This window comes from Mauremys reevesii, linkage group 2, assembly GCF_016161935.1.
Source record: "Mauremys reevesii isolate NIE-2019 linkage group 2, ASM1616193v1, whole genome shotgun sequence".
Lineage (NCBI taxonomy): Eukaryota > Metazoa > Chordata > Testudines > Geoemydidae > Mauremys > Mauremys reevesii.
The window spans coordinates 5,008,912-5,028,365 of record NC_052624.1 but is presented as its reverse complement, the minus strand read 5'-3'; the positions used below and the strand labels follow the sequence as shown (position 1 = coordinate 5,028,365).

The following is a 19,454-nucleotide window of genomic DNA, read 5'->3' as shown; positions in this document are numbered from 1 at the left end:
TCTATCCACCATTGAGAGAGGCTACTGGTCCATGCATTTTAACATCCTCCCCTTCCCCCTGTCCCCTGGGAGTTGCTTGTTGGACCTCTCCTGACCGCAGTCAGGGGTTACTTCTAGTGTTGGAATTTGCATTGAGGAAAGAAGATCTCTTCCCTTTCTGGCTTAGACCTGTTTCATCTGCTTTTGCTGTAGCCCCGCTTGCTGTGCTTCGAGACGTAGCCGTGAGAAGGGTACTTCGGCTTGTAGTAAGGCTGGCTATCCCTTTTCTCACTCGGGCTTCTAGAAGGGCTGACTCACGCCTGGTTAAAGCAGGCAGATAAATGTAGTCAGAAATAAGTGGTGGGCCGGGGGGCCCCTTGCCACCTGCTTGTTCCTCCACCTCTGGGCTGCCCTCCCTCTCAGCCCTCCCTCTCGGCCCTCCAAGGCTGGCTCCACGGAACTTGGTTGACCCTCAGTGAGCAGAGTCCTGTTACTGTTAGCCTGGCAACTGTGGAATGGCTGACTGCAACTTAAGTGGGGTCTGGTTAGCCTAGGCTCCCCCCGCCCCCCCGTTCCTGCCAACCTTTCTATTCCTCAGATTGCCCGTGACGTGTTCTGCCAGAGGGGCCTGCCCAGACATGCTCTGCTCCAAGCTGCCAAGGATCTCCATATCCAAAGGGGTTTCCAGCAGCCCAGCTGCAGAGCCGCCCTGGGGCTAAACAGCCCAGTACTGCTTTGAATCCTGCTTGGTGGCTTTGTTTCCGTGTTGCCCTGAGCAGGAGGTCTGGGAGGTCCATGCATAATTCCTGACTTCCTAAGGGATGGAGACCGAACTGCCTAGCAGGGAAAGGGCCGGGGGAGGGGAGGAGATGATGAGCTCTGTGCTGTACAGGGACGCATGCCACAAGTGGTCTTCTATGCCACTCCTTGCTCCGTCTGTGGTGGGTTCGCCCGCTCCTGCTTATGGTTTTCCCCACACCGGGCCTCTGGCGCAGGCGCCTCCGGTGGCTGGGTGGCTCTCTTCTTTTTCCCATCATCCTTCGAGACAGCCTCAGCCTGGTTGTCAGACTCCCCACAGGTGGGGAACGCCTGTGGAGCTGATGCCTGGGTCAGAGAAGGGGGCCAAAGCAGATCCTCCCCAGTCCCAGCGGATGAGAAGGCTGGAGTGCATAAGGTGCAAACCTCTCCTCCTGCACCTTCTGGCAGGGGAACGGAGTGGAAGGGGGACAGCCTTGGTCTCCTCCTTAGACCTTTCTCTGCCATCCGGGAGTATGGGCTGCACTATGGTAACTCCAGACAGGAGAGACACAACCTCTTAAGCCTCCCCTCCCCCATTTTAGGATAACCAATATGTCCAACTTAGACCAAATGTTATCCGCATTACTAATGAACGTTCTGTCTATCGCAGTAGGTGCTGGATTCCACTACCCTGCCAGTAGCTACCCGAGGCAGAACAAAACCAAGGGGGTGTCTGGAAGGTGGGGGCTCGTCTTTCATCAGCCATCCAGGAAGCTTTGATTCTGTCCCCTGCGGCTACAGACAGGCAGTGACCCACGCCAAGGACCTGTGGCTCTGGCCCTGAGAGAGAACTTGAAAATTATTATTTCCTGTTCATTGTAGCATTTGCCCTTTTGCAAATGTCGATTCCTCCTCTGCTGCCCCGTCCCTGTGTTTCCAAGGGGGAGCTTAGAGTCCGTTTGGATGATGCCTGTTTAGTTAACAACAACTCACATTTCTTTTAGGGCCTGATTTTTTTTTTCCAGAAGTGGTGAACCCCCACAAACCCTGGCTGAAGTCAGTGGCTCTCCTGTGAACCTCCATCCTTTTTTGTCTTTGGAGGCATGAAATATATTGTGTCTGCTCCTCATTGGAACAACATCCATTTACACCACCTGAGGATAGGCCTATTCTTTCTTTTGGCCCAGCCTCCTCAATTAGTGTCCCACACAATTCTCTGTTTGCTAGTTCATGGCCCCTGCAGAAGAAGCACAAAACATGGGGCTATTGTAGGGTCCGCAGAACTGGTAGTTTGTGTATATTGTTTAGTTCTTGGCAGCAATGTGTCCGATCAGGGGTTCTGAAACTTCAGTGCACTGCGACCCCCTTCTGACAATAAAAATTACTACACGACCCCAGGAGGCCTGAGCCTGCCCCAGTGTCACCGCCCCAGGTGGGGGAGGGGAGCGGGAGGCTTTAACCTGAGTCCCACCACTCATGGCCAAAGCCGAAGCCCTCGGGTGTTGGCTTCAGCCAAGGGCACTGGGGCTCAGGCTTCAGCTTCAGCCCTAGGCCCCAGCAAGTCTAAACCAGCCCTGGTGACCCCATTAAAACAGGGTCGCAACCCACTTTGGGGTCCTGACCCCCAGTTTGAGAACCGCTGTATTAGATTATAATACATTCTTGACAGGTCAGAAATTGAGTTTAAGGACTTGACATTGACTCTTTAAAGTGTTTACCGCCTACATTTTTGTGTGTGTATTTCTGCTCTCAGGGCAATGTCTGCTGTGTGGCTACACGTTGGCCAATGTGGCAATCAGATCGGCGAGGAGTGGTGGCAGATCCTAACCAGTGAGAAAGTGCCGCATGCAGAGGCTGATAGGTATGGTACCTCTGCAGTTCTAAGAAGGGAACCAGTTTTAAGCTACTCATGAGCCTATGCCTGCTAGTACTTGGAGTCAAATGGGTTAAGTGATCCATCCCTGCTCTTAACAGAGGGCAATCGTAGGAGTTCTTCTGCAGTCTCTGTGCTGCTGGCAGCCCTACCACAAGGCCGCATGCAGCCTTGTAGAGCACTCCTAGCTTTATATTTCTGATAACAATAAGATCATTGTTCCAGTTCACTTTCCACAGACCATTTTAAACACAATCATGCTGCAAGATGGGTCAGAGGGATTAATGCTGTTGATCAAAACCTTCCCTTGCTGGCCTCCGATCAAAGGCAGGCATTCCCCCCGCCAGCATGTTTGAGCCAAGGGACGGGTATGTAAAACTCTGGGTTTAGAGTCCAAATTCCAATATAAATATGAACAAATGTAACTGTTTCTACGCTTGGAGGGAAATACCCCTGCAACTGCACTGAGTACTCCTGGGGGAGTTCTGCACCACTGCGCATGTGCAGAGTTTGTGTCTCCCGCAGATGTCTTTGCTTCCCCTCAGAAAAATGACTTTCTGATGGGGAAGTAAAGGGGAGCCACAAGAGCAGGCATTCAGTCCTCCCCAGTAGTATGTTTCGGGTGCCCAGGGAAGCTGGCAGAGAGGTAGATCACTGTGGGGCAGACTCAGGGCGGGACAGAGGAAGAACCAGCTGGTTGCTCCTATCCCGCGCCAGGCTCAACTGCTAGTCCTGGCTGGGCTGTGGAGGACGGGACTTCCTCTTCCCTGCACGGCATCCAGGACCGTGTCAGACCCATCTCCAGATTTCTCCCCCAGCAGCAGGAAGCTCTGCAAACTCCCCCCCCCTCCAGCTTCCTGTACCCATCACTCCTCAGCTGCAGGGGGAGAGATACCTGTACAGGGAGATGTTTTCCCCATCCGCCCAACCCCTGTGCATCCAAACCCTCTCATACCTAGACCCTTCCACTGAGCATCACCCCTCTGCACTCAGAATCCCCCTGATGAGTCCCACTCCCCCTGCATCTGGACCACTCTGAGCCCCTCACACCTGGATCCTCACCCCACTGAGCCCCACTCCCCCAGCATCTGGACCCCCCACTGAACCCCCCCCCACACTCACTCCCCCCTGTTGAGCTCTATCGCCCCTCACACCCAGACCACCTCCTGCTAAGCCCCAACCACCTTCACTTGGACACCCCCCCCCACCCGCAGAGTCCCATTGCCATCGCACCCAGACCCCACAAGGCCCTGAGCATCCAGATCCCCCCCGCACCCAGATTGCCCCACACAGAACCCTCTCAACCCATACCTGGATCCCCCACACTAAGCCCCTCCACACTTGGATCCTATCTTGCTGAGCCTGCCTGCCCACACCTGGGGCATCTGGCCCAGGGGTATTTCCGGGGCAGGCCCAGTCCTTGCGCTATGTCAGGGTTGGGTGCACCCTCACCACTGAGTCTGTGTCCCAGGGCGGGAGCTGCAGAATGATCTCCCACCTCTGTGCTCCTCACTGCTATGCTGGAGCCTCCACATTTATTTAACAAATAAACTTTGCAGAACTTTGCAGAATTTTTAATTCTTTGGCGCAGAATGCCCTCAGGAGTAACTGAGAAGTAACAGCTGCCTAGAAAAGAGAGCTGGAGAAGTTCTAGTAAGTCATCCAGCTCATCTTCCCAGGGCAGGGCAGGGCTGGACTGTTCCCTGAGTTCAGGAAGGATTTGCTGTGGGGATCAGAGTTGTTGGGAGCCCCCTTGCAGTGTATTTACCCAGTCGCCTTCAGGAATGGATGCTCTTGAACTCCTGTGCTGAGCACCCTACTAGGTGGAGTCCAGATCAGGCTTCAGGGAAGAGGGCTTCCCATACACACAGCTTGTGTCCTTTTCAGATAGCTTTCCATCGGGGGAGCAGAACGGATAAGTGCTATCTGCGTGGACAATGAACCGAACGTGGTGAGGAAGCTGCAGAAACGAGTCACGAGAGGGTAGGAGAACAGTGGTTTGTCTCATTCATTTGAAACCCAGGGTGAATGCACAGTGCATGGCTGCCTTTCCTGCCCCCTTTAGGATTACGTGTGCCTGGTGGGAGCAACACACACACACACACACACACACACACACACACACACACACACACACACACACACACACACACACACACACACACACACACACACACACACACACACACACACACACACACACACACACACACACACACACACACACACACACACACACACAGAGAGCAAGGAGCCAAGGGGAGTCAAGGCCTCTGTTTGCTCCCCCCTGCCTTGCAAGAGAATCTTCTGGGCTCCCCCTGGTCACGTTGGTAAAAGTGCTCAAGAGTCGTGTGTGAAATACTCAGTGTGACTGTCCTCTGCACAGGCTAGACCAGGCCCGCACAACATGCACCCCCCGTGGGCTCACTGTGCAGCCCGCGGGCAAGCGGCAGGGTGGCCCGGGGAGGGGGGGCCCACCTCACACTCCATCTGCCCTAATGGCCAGGACCACACGTGTCTCGTCTCCTGCTCCCCCCGCCCCCTCCCAGCGTACAGGGTGCGTCACTTCCGGGGCCCGCTGAGGCGGGAAGCGCTGGGCAGGAGGCCGAGCTGGTAAGTGCCCAGAGAGGGGAGGGACGCCCGGCCTGGGCTCGAGCCGCAGCTCGGGCTGGGCCGAGACCCCCCCTTCGGTTGGGGGCGTGGTGGCTACTGTGCTGGTTGGTCCCAGGGCGGCCTCTGTAGTGATGGGGGGGGGCGGGGGTTGAACTGTCTGTGGGCAGCCAGGAAATCCCCAGGGGAGACACGTGTGTGTGTGTGTGTTGCACCTGCCCTGCCCCGACTGTGCTGCCCCCTTCCCTGGTGCACGGACCTTCCCCCTTCCCGGCCCCCTATCACACTGTCCGTCTCTCCTCCCCTCCACCCCGGGCTCCCTGCGGCCCCTGTGTTTGTGTTGGGCGGGGGATGTGCTTCGCGGGGGTGTTTCGGTGTGGCTGGGCGGCGCTGGGGTGGGGGGGGTTTCGGCAGGGGCAACAACTGGGCTTATGGTGAGTGTTCATCTTTCAGTGCCCCCTAGATGAACTGTTTCTGGGTGTGGACGATGTCCATCAAGGTTTGAAAAAAAATGTCTTTGCGATGCAGCTCTTAGCCACCTGCTTCCTGAGGAAAGGCAGCTCCTCCCTCACACCTGCGGCTGCAATGTACGTGCGCCATTGTGCTCTGCTGGAAGCCATGGCAAGGAAAGCCACTCATCTCTCGTTATAGCTTAACAGATTCGGCTGCTGCTGTGCAGAGACCACAGCCTGTCAGTGCTGTCTCATTGCTTCCTTGTACTCCCATGTCCATCCGTCTGCGTCGATCTCTTGTCTTGTACTTCGGTTGTGAGCTCCTTCTGTCAGCGACTGTCTTGTTCTGTTTGCATGGTGCTTACCACAATGGGGTCTGGATCCTGCATGTTATGATAAGACTGTAAAAGCCTTACTACTGCTAGCTAAGGGAAATTCTCCTTTAGCTCTCTGAGAAAATGACAGTCATCCCACATCCCACATCCTCCATCAGCAAACCAAGATGGGCGAGATCCTCACCCAATGTCAGTTAGCACGGCTCCAGTGACGTCCCAGTGTCTATTACTAAGGTCTCTTTTCCTAGTCTTGTGTTATCCAGCGTGTCGCACTGTTTGGCTTTAACGTCACAGATCCACAGGGTGCATTCTAGGCCCCAGTCACCGGTCCCTTGGGAGTGACCCCTCTAGTGTGCTGGGCCCCAAGGACCTACACAGTTCCACAGCGCAGGCCTGTGACCTCCAGGACTCCAAAACTGGGCCGTCACGTGCCAACCAACCACACCCCTCTCCATGGCTCCCTCCAGCAAAGCCAGACTCCAGCACTGGGCTTGTCCTGTACCCCTCCCACGCTCCCAGTGAGTATTTGTGGGGACACCAGGTCAGCCTAGAGGAGCAAAGGCTAAGGCAGCATCAGGCTCTTCCAGGCAAGCTGCTGCAGAATCCATTTTTGCCCTGTCTCTTTCTCTCTGTTTTGTCTCTGTTTCCTACTATGCACAGGGTATTTCTGTGAGCTCAGCTCTTTATGCACCCACCTGACACCGTTTTCCCTCTTTGTGCTCCCACTGGTGGGGGGGCTTTGCTCAGCTCCCTGGGGGGATGGGCAGGGGGAGACTCCACTTCTGCTTGGCCGTGGTCACTAAACGTGATTGTCCTGGCTCTTGGAGTTTCCATTCTCTCTTTGGAGCCTCCATTCACCGGTGCCAATTTTGTTCAGGTTATTATGACTCTAGTTTCCAGCCAGGCTGCTCAGTCAACCCTTTACCCCTTCCCTTTACGCTCAGTGCATGGCAATGCAAAGCCCAGAGGGAAACTGAGGCACACCTAGGCATCAAAAATATTCCCACCATGCCCACATCCATCACAAACAGTAATAAAAAGGCCCTTTTCAGCCCACAGAAAAAGCAGCCCTTCCTCTACCTCCTTGGAGGTTGCTTCTGCTCTCTTGCCCACAATTCACAGAGCGCCCCTCCCCCCCTTTTTTAATTGCAAGCCTCCGTATTGGACTTTCAGCCCCCTTGCCCCACCCATCTCCACCTACAGATCTGCGGTCAAAGCTAGCCCTTCCCTGCTCGTGTTCCAGTAGTGCCTCTGCATCTTGATCCTGGCAGCCCTGTGTTTTGGGAGGGACAGTCTTCCATTCTGTCCCTGGAGCTGCATGGCCGTGGTAGAGCAGATGCTCTTGATGCGTGCACACAGGATCTGGATTCACTGCGCTAGGAGGTAGCTGGAGCTGAGCCTCCGGAACGTGTGGCAATAAACCCATCCGCTCACACTGAGTGTTGTGTGGTGCCTGGCATGAGGGGTGGGAGGCCAGGGTGGCTTTAGGCTCCCCTGATCCTGGGGCCAGTGCACTCCTGTGTGTAAACTCCTGGCGTAAAACCAGAGTAGCCTGAAGTGTGTATGTGCTGTTTGGCCTTCACTCATCCTGCACTGGAAACAGCTGTTGCTCTGCTGAGATTGGTTTAGACCCAGTGACACGCAGAAGGATTCAGATGCAGACGATATGCCCTCAATGCAGAGATGAATGAGGTGTTGAATCATAGTCGTGTGACCCTGCAGAATGGATCTGTCTGGGCACCGACGGCTGAGATGAGCTCACCTTGGCCTCTAAATGGTTTAATGTTGACAGGATACCACGGTCTGCACTCAGCCAGCGAGAGGAACCTCCTAGGAAGGACGATGGAGAGTCTGCGGAAGGAGGTCGAGTGCAGAGACTGTTACTGTGGGACGGTGCTTTTCCATAGCCTCAGTGATGGTACAGGAGCTGGTGTGTAGGGACTTTGCCCTTGCAATTGGTTTTCTGTGGAAGGTGCTTGGATACTTCATGGCTGGAGGGCTGGGTAGATGTTGTGATGGGAAAACAAGAGAACGTGTATCTTTTTCAGTAGGTCCTGCCAGGTTACTTCACATTTCCCTCCATGTGCATTGTACAAACTTCCTTCCAGCCAGAAGCCTGCTTTCCACATGTGCAATCGGAGGGAAATGGCAGGGAACTGTGAAGCAAATTTATCTGGATTACATTTGCCATCACATTTTCACTGTTACTCTTGTGGTGTTTCATTGTTGCTTGCAGCATATTTGGTACTCTGCACCTTTCGTGATAGTGGTTTCCCAAAGGACTCTGACATACAACCTCCCCCCCACACACTACAAGCTGATGCTGCATACGTGTACCTAAGGTTGTAGAAGAAAAATGGTATTAATTAGAACGAATAACTGGAGAAATATTAGGTAACCCTTAATTAGGCAAGCACTCATGGGGGCAGAGTTAAGGTTCTACATGCAACTGTCACTTCCTGGATGTTGAGTGTTTAACAGGCCACGTTAACATTTTTAACATAGTTTATTGATGGAATTTCTAAGGTTTTTTATTTACAGAAAAAGGATAGGAAAAAAATCTATAATATGGAAATGCTTGGTTAGGCCATTCTGATGGTTTCTATCTCCTTATGAGGCCCTGTGCAGCATTGGCAAGAGGTGCAGTGAAGAAGGCAGGAACGCCGATGGAGCCTGCCTCGTTCGCTGAAGGCTTTCGCTACATTTTTTTTTCTCTGCACAGCTCAGTGAGTTTGACATTTGTGCTCAGCTTAATCTGCCTCAGCAGAACACCTTGTGAGATCAGCTAGAGGATATCTCAAGAGGTTTTTTTATAATGAGGAAAGTGTATTTTTCCCACTCTCCTCTCACTCAAAAGTGGCTAGGCTAGGGGTGGGCAAACTTTTTGGCCTGAGGGCTACATCAGGTTTCCAAAACTATATGGAGAGCTGGGTAGGGAAGGTTGTACCTCCCCAAACCCTAATCCTATCGGCCCCTCCCACTTCCTGCCCCCCTCAGAACCCCCGACCCATCCAACCCCCCCCCACTCCTTGTCCCCTGACCACCCCCTCCTGGGACCCCTTACCCCTAACCACCCCCTTGGGACCCCACCCCATCCAACCCCTGCTCCCTGACCGCCCCGACCCCTATCCACAGCCCCCCAGGAACCCCACCCCCTAGCCAACCCTCCTCTAAAGCCTCTTTCAGAATGCGGCCCTGTGAACATGGGCGGAGGACTCAGGAGGAGCAGGGGCAGCCGGAGAGAAGCGGCGCTTTCCCCTTCAAAGCCCTGCTTCTCTCCAGCCAGCTGCGCAGTCACCCGGTGCTCCTCCTGAGTCCTCTGCCGGCGCTCCCGCCACCCGGACTGCCCGCCTGCTCCCCTGAGGCTGCAGGTGAGGTCTCCCTTCCTGCTCTCCCCTGCCCCAGCAGTGCAGCCCCCTCCCACGCTGGCGTTGCTCTGAGGCTGCGGGGGAGGGAGGTCAGCAGGGGAGGGGCCGGGGGCTAGCCTTCCCTGTCAGGAGCTCAAGGGCCAGGCAGGACGGTCCCATGGGCCGGATGTGGCCCACGGGCCATAGTTTGCCCACCTCTGGGCTAGACCATTATTGGTCAAACTTGCCAGAAAAATTTACTGCCAGGAAGAGAACAATCCTGGAAGATTTCAGCAGGAAAGGTGAAAGTTCTATTTATACACACACCCCCAACTGAAAACAGGGGGTTGGAATGGAAATGCTTATGCCGCCTTAACTATAATAGTTGCTACTATTCTAATACACCATCAGCTCTTAAGTAGCACCATGCAGTGAGCACCTCCTTGTGGCCACTGGCGAGTATTATTTATTGCATATAGAGACCCCAGTCCAAATCTGGGCCTGCTGGGCTAGGCACTGTACATACTTTTACTGAGACAGTCCTTGACCCCAAACAGCTTACAGTCCAAACAGACAAGGCAAATGAAGGGTGGGCAGGGAAACTGAGGCACGGAGCTGAATTGACTGGCTTGGGGTTACACAGTGGGTTAGTAGCTGAGCTGGGACTAGCGTCCAGGGCTCCTGGCTTCCAGTTCCCATTGGAACACACTGCCTCTCAGGCATGCATGGAGGAGACCAGCATTGCGATTGCCAGAGCTCTCTGCCCTAGGCCAGGCCGATCGTGTTTATGAACAGGTTTGGGGGCTTTATCCCATAGGCCTCAGTTCCCGGCTGTGTGAAGCGATCCGAGACGAGTACTCCCTGGGTCAGATCCTGTCGGTGACGGTAGCCCCGCACCAGGGTGGCGAGAGCCCTCTGCAGCACTACAACTCCTTGCTGTGCCTTTCGTGGCTCCAGAGGTACGTTCCTGGGAGCTTGGGGAGTTGGGCAGTGACAATAGGTCAGCAGTGAATTGTGGGGCTGTGTGACACTACGAGCCGGACGCTGATCACCATGCACTAGGGTGATTCCCACAGTGTGGAGCAAAAACCCGCTCTCTGCTCCCAAAGAGCTCGCTGCCTGAGAAATAGAGAGCGTAAGACCTATTGCCTAGTAGGCAACTATGGAATAAGCTACACTGAGTTACCCTGCTTTTCCTGGCAGGCGCTCTCGATGACTGGCTGTCACGGCTGGGCTGGGCTGTCTGACCGAGGGGGTGGAGCAGCAGTCAGCTGGGCCTGGATACCAGGAGGTCAGAGTCCGAGATGGGCCAGAGGGCACGGTGGGAGTGAGGGTCAGGGTACCAGGAGGTCAGAGTCCGAGATGGGCCAGAGGGCACGCTGGGAGTGAGGGTCAGGGTACCAGGAGGTCAGAGTCCGAGATGGGCCAGAGGGCACGCTGGGAGTGAGGGTCAGGGTACCAGGAGGTCAGAGTCTGAGATGGGCCAGAGGGCACGCTGGGAGTGAGGGTCAGGGTACCAGGAGGTCAGAGTCCGAGATGGGCCAGAGGGCACGCTGGGAGTGAGGGTCAGGGTACCAGGAGGTCAGAGTCTGAGATGGGCCAGAGGGCACGCTGGGAGTGAGGGTCAGGGTACCAGGAGGTCAGAGTCCGAGATGGGCCAGAGGGCACGCTGGGAGTGAGGGTCAGGTACCAGGAGGTCAGAGTCCGAGATGGGCCAGAGGGCACGCTGGGAGTGAGGGTCAGGGTACCAGGAGGTCAGAGTCCGAGATGGGCCAGAGGGCACGCTGGGAGTGAGGGTCAGGGTACCAGGAGGTCAGAGTCCGAGATGGGCCAGAGGGCACGCTGGGAGTGAGGGTCAGGGTACCAGGAGGTCAGAGTCCGAGATGGGCCAGAGGGCACGCTGGGAGTGAGGGTCAGGTACCAGGAGGTCAGAGTCTGAGATGGGCCAGAGGGCACGCTGGGAGTGAGGGTCAGGGTACCAGGAGGTCAGAGTCCGAGATGGGCCAGAGGGCACGCTGGGAGTGAGGGTCAGGGTACCAGGAGGTCAGAGTCCGAGATGGGCCAGAGGGCACGCTGGGAGTGAGGGTCAGGGTACCAGGAGGTCAGAGTCTGAGATGGGCCAGAGGGCACGCTGGGAGTGAGGGTCAGGGTACCAGGAGGTCAGAGTCAGGCAGCAGGAACAGGTAGCGCAGGGCAGGCCGGCCATCCCAAGCAGGGAAAACCCAGTTACGCAGACAACTTCCTGTTCCTCTGCTTGGTTTAAATAGTAGCAGGGGACCAATCAGGACCCTCAGGGTTTTGCCAGTCAGAGCCCAGCCCGGGAGTCCTCTGTCAAAGTTGAGTTTCAAGTTGTGGCAACTCCTAGCCAATCCTGGGGTGGTAGGTTGGAAAGTAGTGGCTTCTAGAGCTCTGTGGACCAGGGTTTGAGACCTGCAGCCCCTGATGCTGGAGTAACTGGTACGATTAGGCGAGGGAAGTTTTGGGCGAAGACTGGGCACGGGAAGTTTTGGCACTACTGCTGAGATGGGGGGTGCGTGGTTGCAGGTGTAAGGCGCTGGCCTGGCACTTAGGAGCGCTGGGTTCAGTTCCCCCATCTCCTACGGATTTCCTGAGTGGCCTTGGGCAAGTCACGTCGTCTCAATCACCCCACCTTTCCCCAGCCCTTTTTCCTGCCTCTTTAGCTTTCAAGCCGGGGCTGTTTCTCGCTGTGTGTCTGTACAGCACCTAGCACAATGAGGCCCTGATCTTGGCTGGGACCTGTAAGCACTCCTCTAATACAAAGGAATGGGCTTTCACTCACATGGTCATCTGATGTAGCCCCGGGGTGAGCTGTGAGGACTTGCTCAGTCCTGATCCGAGCAGAAGTTCCACTAACTTCCGTGAGATTCCTGCCTAAGGACTTGTGGCTGAGATCCTAACGCCAAAGGAACAGTGACTCCAGTTTGTCTAGACATGTCGACGGCGTCCTCCTGTTCCAGAACGATGCCGTGCTGAGGACGACAGCCCTGCTTGGGAAGAAAGTGCCAGCGTCTGACATGCAGCCCCAGGTCTCCCTCTCTGCCATGAACACCTACGTCACTTCCTGCCTTGCTGAGCTGCTTTACCCTCTCAAGGCTTTCACGACAGGAAGGTGAACCGAGCACAGGTATTTGTCTTCTTTCCAACAGCTGCTGGTGCTCTGCGGATGACACTAGACGTACTGCAGTCCCCAGCTGGTATACATTGGCATGATTCTATCAATTACAGCAGGGCTGTGCCAGTATTCACCAGCTGAGGATCTGGCCCATAAAATCTAGTGCATAGAAAGCTTTTGTCGAATCCTTTGGCATGGAGGCCTAGGCGCTGACTTCTTCTGGCGCCGGTGGGTGCTCAACCCCCTTCTGCCCCCAGCCCTGCCCTGACTCCACTCCTGCCCTGCCCCCATTCCAACCCCTCCCCCAAATCCCAGCCCCGCCTCCTAAGCCTAACCCTAACCCTCCCCCCCTCCCTCCCAGCGCTTCCTACAGCTGTTTGGTGGCTGCAAGCACTGGGAGGGAGGAGCGGATACACGGTGTGCTGGGAGGAGGTGGGGGGGGGGCGGGGAGCTCACCCACCAATTTTTCCCTGTGGGTGCTCCAGCCCCGGAGCACCCATGGAGCCAGTGCCTGTGCATGGAGGCAAAAACTCCTAGGTGCAGTCAAAATATTCCCAGTGTGCAAATGGAGGGACCAAGGGAGCATAGATAATTGAACATAGACAGCAAAAGCCGCATGCATGAGTCCTTTACATCCAAAGACCTTATTAATAAACTCAGCAATAGCTAACTGGATATTACAGGGTAACTAGCCTGCAACACTCTCCCTGGAAACCGAGAAGCCAGCAAAGGCTAGCAAGGGGCCAACTCTGTGGGTGCTCTGGGGCTGGAGCACCCATGGGGAAAAATTAGTGGGTGCTCTGCACCCATTGGCAGCCAAGCTCCCCGCCCCTCCCCACCTCCCCTGAGCGCGCAGCATCCCCGCTCCTCCACCTACCTCCCAGCGTTTCCCGCCCGGCCACCGCCAAACAGCTGTTTGGCAGCGTTAGCACGCTTGGGGAGGGAGGTTAGAAGCAGGAATGTGGCGCAGTCAGGGGAGGAGGTGGGGCCGGGGCGGGGATTTGGGGAAGGGGTTGGAGTGGGGGTGGGGCCTCATGGAAGGGGTGGAGTGGGGGTGGGGCCTGGAGCAGAGCGGGGGTCGCACACGCAGGGGAAAGAGGCGAAGTCGGTGCCTATGACAGCGATGTTGCTGCAGCACGTCTGGTGAAGATGCTCTATGGCGACGAGAGAGCTCTGCCGTCGGCATAACAAAACCACCTCTGCGAGAGGCAGTAGCCATGGCGACGGGAGAGCTGAGTACTGTCCACGCCGGCGCTTATGGGTGGTTTATTCACAGCCCTGAGCTGTGTAAGTTCTGCTGACACATGCTGCAGGGGAGACCTAGCCGGACCCCTACTCACTTGGGGCTGGCGAGATGGCAGGTGCACCGCTGCCCGGCTAACACAGCTTGGCAGAAAATGCCTTTCACCCCTCAGGGAATCAAAGCAGCAACGATTTGACCCTGCCCCTCCCTCACCCAGTCATCGTCAATGACACGTGGGGTCTGCGTTTCGTCCCCACCTCATTCGAGTGAGGTCAAGGCTGAGTGGGGACCCATTTAATTTCTAATGGGCTTGGGCCACTTTTATCTCCCCTTTGTTTGGAAATGAAATGCAAAAAATAAAGTTCTTCTTGGCATGATTACACATGTGCATTGCACCCGTGGTGTCTGCGCACCCAGTGCACGGCCATTGGACACTTCCCCCTGTATGGTACCTGTTGGGCGGCTTGGTTGTGTGAGAGGGGATTGAGCCCCATGCAGCGTGGGAGAGTTCACGTTGCTGCGTTCCCTGATGCTTTGGTGTTACTGTCACATTGGCCCCATGCAGCTGTTTATGCTTTTTTTATTGGAGGCCTGTCGATGGACTTACCTTAGTTTGACTAAGCTCAGGCTCTGCCCAGTAATTTTCAGTGAAACCGACGTGTTAGTTTTCACTGTAGCTCCTGGTGAATTTGGTTTGTTTCTCATTTCCCAGGGGGACGGTCTTTTGGGACAGCCTGGCATCGTCTATTGTGCACTCATTGCCCCGGGAGTTTCACCCAGCACAGCCCGTGTCCTTTCTTTACAAGCACCACGTCTTCCAAATACGCCTGAACTGGGGACTCGGGTAGAGGAAGGAGAGAACATGAACCAGATAGACACGTTCCCTTTTACCTGCCTCTGGCCTGAGCCAACAGGCCCTTGGAAAGCCCTGTAGTAGTGCTCCATGGCCCTTGGCTGGGGCAGGGAGAAGAGAGAAAGCTAAACCAGCTGGCTTCGAGTTTATGCCTCATAACCTTCAAGATGAGATACAGGGTCATCAGGATTTCACATTCCGAAACATCCCAGCTAACTGCGGGGACGAACCCTGCCTCTGTTCATCTGCCCTGAAATACATTTGGAAACCTCTAGATTTAAATGCAGGCCAGGATGGGACCTCTGGGCGCCCAGAAGTTTGCCTGGGGGACTGGTCTCTTTAAAAGTCTGATCTGCTGAGAAGGTGGAGTTGTGAGCGTGTCCCTCCCATACCTATTGTTGCCCGTATTACGGGTACCAGCTAAAGCAGCAGTTCTCAAGCTGAGTTAGGACCCTAAAGTGGGTCGTGACCCCATTTTAATGGGTCACCAAGGGCTGGCATTAGCTTTGCTGGGGTCCAGGGCCTAAGCCCAAAGGCTTCAGCCCTGAGTGTGTGGGGGGCTCAGGTTACAGGCCCCCCTCCTAGGGCTGAAGTCCTTGGCCCCTCTGCCGAGAGCGGTGGGGCTCTGGCATTGGCCCTGGCCCTCCTGCCCGAGGCAGCGGGGTTCAGGCGGACTCAGGCTTTGGTCCCCCCTCCTGGCGTCATGTAGCAACTTTTGTTGTCAGAAGGGGGTCATGGTGCAATGAAGTTTGAGAACCTCTAAGCTAGAGGGCCCCAACTGAGGCTGAGGCCCTGTTATGCCAGGCACTGGCCAGACCCCTAGCAGGTCCCGAGAAGCTGATCGTCCAGCCCGACAGAGGGCGGGAGGAAAGGAGTATTATTGTCCCCATCGTACAGGTGATGGTATGGACACCACCTTCAGCCCATCCCACTGGGACACCAAAAGGGGAACATGACTAGCAGAGCCAGGAATAGAACCCTGGTCTCCTGAGTCCTAGGCTGCTGCTCTAGCCAGCAGGCCACAGGAGTCCATTGGTGGCCCCCTCCCTACACAACTAGATTTGTGATCAAAATGTCCCTCAGATTCAAACCCCAGTCTTGGCAACTCTAGGGTGGGAAGTGTTCAAGATGGGACAGGAGAACGCTTCCCCGCCAGCTGGGGGAGAGCTCTGAAGGTCATCCCTGGATCTGCTTTGCCCTTAGCTTGCCTTGTTTGCAGCATTATAGCACCTCTGTGCTGGCTGTAGCCTGCAGCTACCAAGAGGCCACCTTTCTTCTGTCCCGTGACTTGGTGCTGAGGAAGCCGAAGCAAGCTTACCGCTGTGTTCCTTGGAACCCCTTCCCTCTCCGCTGCTGGACAGGTCAGTCTCGCTGGGCCCTCTTCTGTGCATATGGCTGCTGGGGATATGGGGCAGGCTGACAAATGCAGCCAGTCTGCAAAGGTCAGACCAGAGTGTCACACATCCTTGTGCTCAAGAGGGTTTCTTTGCTTTGGAGAAAAGGTCACAGGCTAGGGAGGCATCTGAAAACCTGCATGGGGGAGGGATAGCTCAGTGGTTTGAGCATTGGCCTGCTAAACCCAGCATTGTGAGTTCAATCCTTGTGGGGGCCATCTGGGGCAAAATCAGTACTTGGCCCTGCTAGTGAAGGCAGGGGGCTGGACTCAATGACCTTTCAAGGTCTCTTCCAGTTCTAGGAGATTGGTATATCTCCAATTATTACCTTTAAAACCTGCATAGACTTCACCAAGTCCATTGAACTCACTGCTGGTCTTGTCTAAGTATTTGCATCTGAGCCCTTCAGAAACTCACTTTCATTTATCCTGGCAGATGCATTCTTCTCCATTCTACAGACAGGGAAGGGGGACCCACAGAGATTAAGGGACTTGCCCAAGGTCCCACAGGAAGTCTGTGGCAGAGCCAGAAACTGGGCTCAGGTCTCCTGAAGCCCAGGCCTTAACCACAAGGCCATCCTTTCTATTGGTACATGAGGAACCAATTCAAGCCTGGTGGAAGCAGAAACATTGACTTCAGTGGAGCTGCCTCCATGTATCCCAGGACTGAATTCAGGTCGAGGTCATTGTGGGTACGTCTACACAGCAACTAGATACCTGCGGCTGGCCCGCTGCTGTGGAGACACCCTGAGAATCTCTACTGTGCCCAGCCGGGTGGGCTATGTAGGAAGGCAGGAGGTAATGAGCCAGGCTGGAGCTAACATCACCTACTCGCTCTAAGGGAACCAGGGGTTATTTGATCCTTGAGGACTGGCCAGTGTCCGAGTGGCTAGAAGCCAGCCTGGGGAAGCAGGTTTCAGCCGGGGCTCAGGATAAGGGGAGGGGGAGGATGCTGGCAGTGAGGGGAAGGGTCCCTGCAGGTGGAAGGGTGGAGGTGAGGGACAGAGATGTGGGAGGGCTCGGATTTGGTGGGGAGGGGGCAGCGAGTGAGGTGGGGTGGGCAATATCTGGTTGGAGCGAGCTGAGGCAGGAAGGAGAAGTAGAGTATCACCTCGTCTACACCACAGCCTTAGGTCGACACAAGGAAGCTCACGTCAGCCTAACTCTGTAAGTGTCTACACTCAAATGGCACGCCCGCCGCCGTAACTCGCCCACTATGCTGACTTAACTCCACCTCCAGGAGAGGTGTAGTGCTTTGGTCAACGTAGTTAGGTCAACACAGTCTCACTCTAGATCAAGGGTCTCCAACCTTTTTACACCCACAATCAGTTTTTGAATTACCCCGCCCCTTCCCCAAAACCCCACCCCACGCACTCCATCCCCTCCTCTCTCCCTTGCTTGCTCTCCCACACCCTCACTCACTTTCACTGGGCTCCGGCAGGGGGAGGTTGGGTGGGGGTGTGGGGTGCTGGCTCTGGGAAGGGGCTCAGTGCTGGGGCAGGGGCCTGAGGTGCAGGAGGGGGTTCGGGATGCAGGAGGGGGTATGGGTGCTGGCTCTGGGTGCTGCCTCCTCCTGGGTAGCACTTAGCTTTCCACCAATCGAAGGCAGGCAGGCTCCCTGCCTGCTGCAGCCCCATGCCACTCCCAGAAGGGGCCAACGTGCCCCTGCAGCCCCTGGGGGGGGGGGCACATGGCTCCGCATGCTGCCCCTCTCTGCAGGCACCACCCCCAAAGCTTTCATTGGCCACAGTTCCCTGTTCCCAGCCAATGGGAGCTGTGGGGGCGGTGCTTGCAGGCAGGAGCAGCGTGTGCCCCACTCCACAGCTGCAGGGGTGTGCTGGCCGCTTCAGAGAGTGGCATGGGACTGCGGCAGGCAGCCCCACTGCACTAGCGTGAGCGGAGATCGTGATCGATTGGGAGAGTGCCCAGGATTGAGCGGTTGATCACGATTGACGGGTTGGTGACCTGTTGCTTACATCCCGTTGCTGCTTTTCAGAAGCCGTCCAGCAGTGCCCCACACTGACAGTCTCCTGGTGGTAGGGTGACCAGCCAGCAAGTGTGAAAAATTGGGACGGGGGTGGGGGGTAATAGGAGTCTATATAAGAAAAAGACCCAAAAATCAGGACTGTCCCTATAAACTCGGGACATCTGGTCACCTTACCTGGTGGGGCCGCGCGCCGCTGACACAAGGAGCGTAGTGTGGATATGCAAAAGCGATTTCATTACTGCAGGTGGCTGTACAGCACCATCGCTTAGGTCAACTTCACTTTGGAGTGTAGACTTGCCCTCAGATGCCTCAGGAGTCTCGCTGTGCAGTTCACTGCCACTCAATCCATGTGTCCTTGGGGCTCAAAGAGTTAATAGCCAGGAGTGGCTCAGGCCTTGTTTTATGGCTCAGCAGGAAGGGGTCTCTAGCTGCCTGGTGCCCCCAGCACTGTGCTGAAGCATTAGATCATCACTGACCCAGAGAGCAGTGCCACCAGCACCTCCCCTCCAGCTCTCCCAGGGCTGGGGCAAGCTGGGCTCTCTGGTTCATTCTGTAGCTTCCCTAAGAATGTGGGGACTCCGGATCCTTGGTCCAGTCCATAGTGAGGTGCTCGGGGGGAGAGGCTGACAGAGCTGGGTGGTGCTGCTGGCTTTGTGGGAGCTTCTCTCCGGTAACTGTAAGGCAGCCCCGTCCTGGCCGCAGCACCCTCGCTAGTCCGGTCCTGGGACCCTGCTGAGCAGAGCCATGGGGAGCACTGTCGAGTCTCCCACATTTGGAGGGAGGTGACCTCAGATTCATTGGCTCATCCCTCAAACCTCCTCATTTAGAAGGTGCACAGGCCCCTCGCACCCAAACAATGCAGTTGTGGGAGGGATTGGAAGAGAGAAATGAAGGAGAGAGGGGACAGGGGGAAGAGATTGGGGCAAAATGGGAAAGGAGGGAGAAAAGGCAGCAAAACAAAGCAGAAACGGGTAGGAGCTGCAGTGACCCTTGTGGGGGAAGGCTCCTTCCTTCTGACCCAGCTGTTTGCCTGTCAAAAACCGATGGACAAAGGCAGACCCAGCAGCAGGGACGACAGCTGCAGAACCTCTGAATCCGTGTGTTCATTATTAGTAGTGTTACCATAGCCTCTAGTCATGGACCAGGAGCCCGTTGTGCTAGGGGCTGCACAAGAACAGCCCAGCCCAGCAGGGAGTTGCACACTCAGAAGTAGGGTCATTAGCCTTTTATTCATAATTTTTCATAGACACAAAGATCAGTAACCCCAGGTTAAGGGAGAGAGCGGCAAGCCGCACACACCTTTGCCTTGTTACGTTAGCCAAGCGTGTGAAACAGGCCCAGCGCAATCAATACACTTCTTGAGGCCCTTGTCCGACAGCGGTTGAGGAGCGGCGAGTAGAGGCTAAACCCGCTGGTGTGTTCATGCTGAGATTCCTCTCGGATTGTCCTCCGCTCTGAGCTGGTGCCAGTGGAGTTGTGTTTCCAGGGCCAATTTACCCCGCAGCTTTCAC

At 55.7% G+C, this 19,454-nt stretch overlaps 1 protein-coding gene across 1 annotated transcript in view; it reads left to right on the top strand.

The window, feature by feature from the left end:
• Positions 1 to 19,454, top strand: part of LOC120399493 (tubulin delta chain-like) — a 32,231-nt gene that overhangs the window by 11,836 nt on the left and 941 nt on the right. The window contains exons 2-9 of the mRNA XM_039527775.1: positions 2,471 to 2,583; positions 4,501 to 4,573; positions 4,977 to 5,032; positions 7,633 to 7,917; positions 10,152 to 10,293; positions 12,285 to 12,464; positions 15,379 to 15,466; positions 15,675 to 15,924. Of these exons, the coding sequence (XP_039383709.1) occupies positions 2,471 to 2,583; positions 4,501 to 4,573; positions 4,977 to 5,032; positions 7,633 to 7,917; positions 10,152 to 10,293; positions 12,285 to 12,464; positions 15,379 to 15,466; positions 15,675 to 15,924 (1,187 nt within the window). The remainder of the gene's footprint in view (positions 1 to 2,470; positions 2,584 to 4,500; positions 4,574 to 4,976; positions 5,033 to 7,632; positions 7,918 to 10,151; positions 10,294 to 12,284; positions 12,465 to 15,378; positions 15,467 to 15,674; positions 15,925 to 19,454) is intronic.